Genomic DNA, 5400 nt, shown 5'->3' with positions numbered 1-5400 from the left:
AGGGTCATAATCTGATCTTCAAAATGTAAACTGAAAAATCTTTATCGTTACAAAATCATTTTGTGGAGGGGGAGTACTTTTTGCTATTGGTTTTCAGTGCTGTTGAGACTCTTTTGAAAAAGCCAGGCCAGCCAGGCACCCCAGCAGGGACCCCCACCCTGAAGGGGCTGTGTCCAGCCTGCAAAGAGCCATAATCCCCTCACCCAGGCTAGCCAGACACCCCAGCGGAGACCGCTACCCTGAAGGGGCTGTGGCCAGCCTGCAAGAGCCATCCGCCCCTCACCCAGGCCAGCCAGGCACCCCAGCAGGGACCCCCACCCTGAAGGGGCTGTGGCCAACCTGCAACAGCCATTAGCTCCTCACCCAGGCTGGCCAGGCACTCCTATATAATAAAAGGATAATATGCAAATAGACCCTAACAGCAGAAAGACTGGGAATGACTGGTCACTATGACACACACTGACCACCTGGGGGGAAGATGCTCAATGTAGGAGCTGCAACCTGGTGGTCAGTGCACTCCCACAGGGGGAGCTCTGCTCAGACACAAGTCAGGCTGGCGGCTGCCAGTACAGCGGTGGTGGTGGGAGCCTCTCCCACCTCCTCAGCAGCGCTAAGGATGTTCGACTGCAGCTTAGGCCTGCTAACCGCTGGCAAGTCAGAGGGATGTCTGACTGCCAGCTTAGGCCCAATCCCCCGGGGAGCGGGCCTAAGCCAGCAGGTGGTCATCCCCTGAGGGGTCCCAGACTGTGAGAGGGCACAGGCCGGGCTGAGGGACCCCCCCTCTCCCGCCCCCGGCCTCGAGTGCACAAATTTTTGTGCACCAGGCCTCTAGTCCTATATAATAAAGAGGTAATATGCAAATTGAGCATCACCACAACACACAAGATGGCCATCCCCATGTGGACACAGATGGTCGGCAAGGGAGGGCAGTTGGGAGGGACCAGGCCAGCAGGAGAGGGCAGTTGGGGGCAACCAAGCCAGCAGGGGAGGGCAGTTGGGGGCAACCAGGACTGCAGGGAAGGGTAGGTGGGGGCAACCAGGCCTGCAAGCGAAGGCAGTTAGGGGTGATCGAGCCAGCAGGGGAGGGTAGTTGGGGGTGACCGGGCTAGCAGGGGAGGACAGTTAGGGGTGACCAGGCTGGCAGGGGAGGGCGGTTAGGGGCAATCAGGCCACCAGGGGAGCTGTTAGGCGTCATTCAGGCTGGCAAGGGAGTGGTTAGGGGGTGATTAGGCTGGCAGGCAGAAGTGGTTAGGGGCAATCAGGCAGGCAGGTGGGCGAGTGGTTGGGAGCCAGCAGTTCTGGACTGTGAGAGGGATGTCCGACTGCCCGGTGAGATCGGGCCTAAACAGGCAGTCGGACATCCCTCAAGGTGTCCCAGATTGGAGAGGGTGCAGGCTGGCCTGAAGGACACACCCCCACCGCCTGTGAACAAATCTAATGCACCGGGCTCTAGTATTGAAGGAAAACCAACAGTCTTTTTTTTCATGTATATACTTTTAACACATTGTTTGCGGGTAGTTTTTATCACGTGCTAACAGGTGGCATGGGCCATTTTTGCTAATTTTTTGCACAAATGGCAATGTTCAGTAAAATTACGATAACTTTAGTTTACGTATTTATATGTTACCCGCATTCTACCGCTAGTCTATAAAAAACGTATTAATATGTGTCCCGTGCTCTACTACACTGGTAGAACGTCTAAATACGTAAAACGTATAAATACATTTCTCACATACAATGTGTTAATAGTCTAATATTATTCATAAAATTAGCTAAATAAATAAAACAATGGTATAGTCTGAATGTTTGTCCCCTCAAAATTCGTACGTTGAAGTCCTAACTTCTAGAGATGACGGTATTAGGATGTGCTTAGGTCATGAGGGTGGAGCCTTTATGAGTGAAATTAATGCTCTTACAAAAGAGAGTCACACAGAGCTCCCTGGCTCCTTTTACTTTGTGAGGCCACAGGGAGAAGGCCCCGGATGAACCAGGAAGAGGTCCTTTACCTGAAAACAACTATGCTAAACCTTTGATCTTGGACTTCTCAGCCTCGAGAAATATGAGAAATAATTTTTTGTCATTTTTATAAGCAACCTAGTCTGTAATATTTTGTCAGAGTAGCCAAAAATAACTTTTTAATGATTTTTCACTTGAAATTTTAAAAAAGATTTATAAACAATTAGAAGTATATCTGCTCCTAATCAGTCATTATCTTTATTTTTAAGTTTCAGTATTTAGAGTGAGTTCCATCAGCAATTATATAGTCACTTTAATTGTGCACCATCTCCTGTTCAAGCCTGTTAATGCTTTAGGTACATGGGATCCCAAACCTCAATTCCTACAGCAGAACAGAATATTCCATTACATTATGTTTGATGCCTCACATTGGGAAATTGGGAGAGGGGAGAGTCAATATGCAGGTTTAATGCCATCTTAATCTAAGAAGCCTATATTACCAGCATAGGATCTGGCACATAGAATCTTACCTAATAATAGACAAACCTGTAAATTGACCGTACCTTCGCTACGCTAACCAGCCAATTAGGAAAGTATGCAAATTAACTCAACAAAGATGGTAGTTAATTTGCACACGTAGGCTCCAAGCAGCGGAGCGCAGCCGGACGGCCCCGGTGCTAGTGGAGCAAAGCTGGACGGCCCTGGGGCTGGAGTAGCGAAGCCTGACAGTTCCGGGGCCAGCTGCGGCTGGAGCACGGCCAAAGCGAAGGCCTGGGTCCCGGGTGCCAGAGGCAAATCAGTGCCAGCATCCAAGGGGAGGGAAGGCCTATTGCACAAATCTCTTCGTGCAACAGGCCTCTAGTATTTCGATAATAAGAAAAAACATTTCCAAACAGTTATAAACACAAAAAAAGGCTATGCTCCTAATAAATATTCCAGCCTACGTTTTGAGACTGGTTAATGTTCTTTAAAAATTGTGTGGATTTCTAAGAAAAGAAAGAATACACATTTTATTGAATATACATTATTATTCTACATCATTTAAATGCTAACAATTAACATCTGATTTCTTACCTTAACATCTGTAAATTGAGACACAGCAATATCAGGAATATTGGGATGAAGAGCAGGTAGTTCACAATATAAGTTAGGAAAGCAAACTAAAGATCCCAGAAGAACTTGTGCTTCCACTCTTGGTGCCTACAAGTAACCAGATATTTTAAATCTTTAAAATATATTAGTATTATTAAGTTATCAGAAAAATTATGTTATCACCTAACCATATTACACAGAGAAGTAAGCGAATAAGACAAAATTAATAAAGAAACAGGGAAACACAAAATAATTCAGGTTTTCATCTATGTTTTCCATACAGACTCTTATCATTCTCAAGAAGGGCAACAAATAGCAGAGCTTTCCTCAAGAGCAGCTAATGAGCCGAAATTAGCCTCAGTTAATAAGACCATAATTTTTTAAAAAGCTTAACAGCATAAAATTACCCTAGCTTTAAGGAAAAATATACTTTTGTTTTAAAGGCAACTCATACATCATAACACACTGTTCTATTTTTAAAAAGTTTTATTATATTCATTAGGATGACACTGGTTAATAAATAACACATTGTTCTAAAACATTCAAACACATGGAGAGTAAATAGCATGTTATTAAACAATGAATGTATTACCAATGAGGCCAAGAAAGAAATAAAAAAACTTCCTCAAACAAATGAAAATAAACACACAACAACCCAAAAATCTTGGGGCCCAGGAAAAGCAGGCATATCTCAAAAAACAAGAAAAATCACCAATAAACTATTTAACCCTACAACTTAAAGAACTAGAAAGAGAACAATAAAGCCCAAAGGAAGTAGAAGGAAGGAAATAAAGACTAGAGCAGAAATAAATAACATAGATACTAAAAAAAAAATACAAAAAAATCAATGAAACCAAGAGCTGGTTCTTTGAAAGGATAAACACAATTGATAAACCATCAGCCAGACTCATCAAGAAACAAAGAGAGAGGACCCAAATAAATAAAATCAGAAACAAAAGTGGAAAAGTAACCACAGACACCACCGAAATACCAAGGATTGCAAGAAAATACTATGAACAACTATATGCCAAGAAGCTAGACAATATGGATGAAATGAAAAATTCCTAGAAAAATACAATCTCCCAAAACTGAATCAGGAGTAATCAGAAAACCTGAATTGCTAAAATCCTCAACAAAATATTAGCAAATTACATCCATATTAAAAAAGTCATATACCATGACTAAGTGGGATTTATTCCAGGGATGCAAGACTGGTACAATATTCGCAGATCAATAAATGCGATACATCATGTAAATAAATTGAAAGTCCAAAATCATATGATCATATCAATTGATGCAGAAAAAGCATTTGACAAAATCCAACACCCATTTTTGATAAAAACTCTCAGCACAGTAGGAATAGAGGAGTACATCTCAACATGATAAAGGCCATATATGACAAACCTATAGCCAACATCATATTCAATGGGAAAAAACTAAAAGCATTTCCCCTAAGAACAGGAACAAGACAGGAATGTCTGCTTTCACCACTCTTATTCAACATAGAGCTGGAAGTGCTAGCCACAGCAATCAGACAAGAAGAAGAAATAAAAGGAATCCAAATTGGAAAGGGGGAAGTAAAACTCTCATTATTCGCAGATGACATGGTATTGTACAAAGAAAACCCTAAAGATTCCACCAAAAAACTACTAGATTTAATAAATGAATTTGGCAATGTAGCAGGATACAAAATCAACACGCTAAAATTGATGACTTTTTTATACACCAATAATGAATTCTCAGAAAGAGAAATTTAACAATCCCATTTACTATTACAATAAAAAATTAAGATACTAAGGAATAAACGTAACCAAAGGAGGCAAAAGACCTATACTTGGAAAATTACAGGAAGCTGAAAAAAGAGACAGAAGGAGATATAAACAAGGAGAAGAATATACCATGTTCATGAATTGGTAGAATCAACATCATTAAAATGTCCATACTACCCAAGGCAATCTACAGATTAATGCAATCCCTATTAAAATGCTAATGGCATATTTCACAGAGCTGGAACAAATACTCCAAAAATGTATATGGAATCAAAAAGACCCTGAATAACTGCAGCAATTGGAGAAAGGAAACCAAAGTTGTAGGAATCACAATACCAGATTTCAAGTTACACTACAAAGCCACTGTAATCAAAACAATCTGGTACTGGCTTAAGAACAGGCATATAGATCAATGGGACAGAATAGAGAACCCAGAAATTGACCCAAGCCATTATGCTCAATTAATATTTGACAAAGGAGGCAAGGACATACAATGGAGTCCAGACAGCCTCTTCAATAAATGGTGTTGGGAAAATTGGACAGATACATGCAAAAAAAATGAAACTAAACCACCAACTTAAAC

The 5400-nt window shown here is 41.5% G+C and overlaps 1 protein-coding gene across 1 annotated transcript in view; it reads right to left on the bottom strand.

Moving 5' to 3' along the window:
• The window catches only part of RALGAPA1 (Ral GTPase activating protein catalytic alpha subunit 1), a gene marked incomplete at its 5' end in the record, with an annotated part of 288956 nt that overhangs the window by 126279 nt on the left and 157277 nt on the right, over positions 1 to 5400 (bottom strand). The window contains one exon of the mRNA XM_015561310.1: positions 3031 to 3156. Coding sequence (XP_015416796.1) covers positions 3031 to 3156 — 126 coding nt within the window. The remainder of the gene's footprint in view (positions 1 to 3030; positions 3157 to 5400) is intronic.

This window comes from Myotis davidii, unplaced genomic scaffold (genome assembly GCF_000327345.1).
Source record: "Myotis davidii unplaced genomic scaffold, ASM32734v1 scaffold176, whole genome shotgun sequence".
Taxonomy (NCBI): domain Eukaryota; kingdom Metazoa; phylum Chordata; class Mammalia; order Chiroptera; family Vespertilionidae; genus Myotis; species Myotis davidii.
The sequence above is the reverse complement of the archived record's forward strand: the minus strand, read 5'-3'. Positions and strand labels throughout refer to the sequence as shown.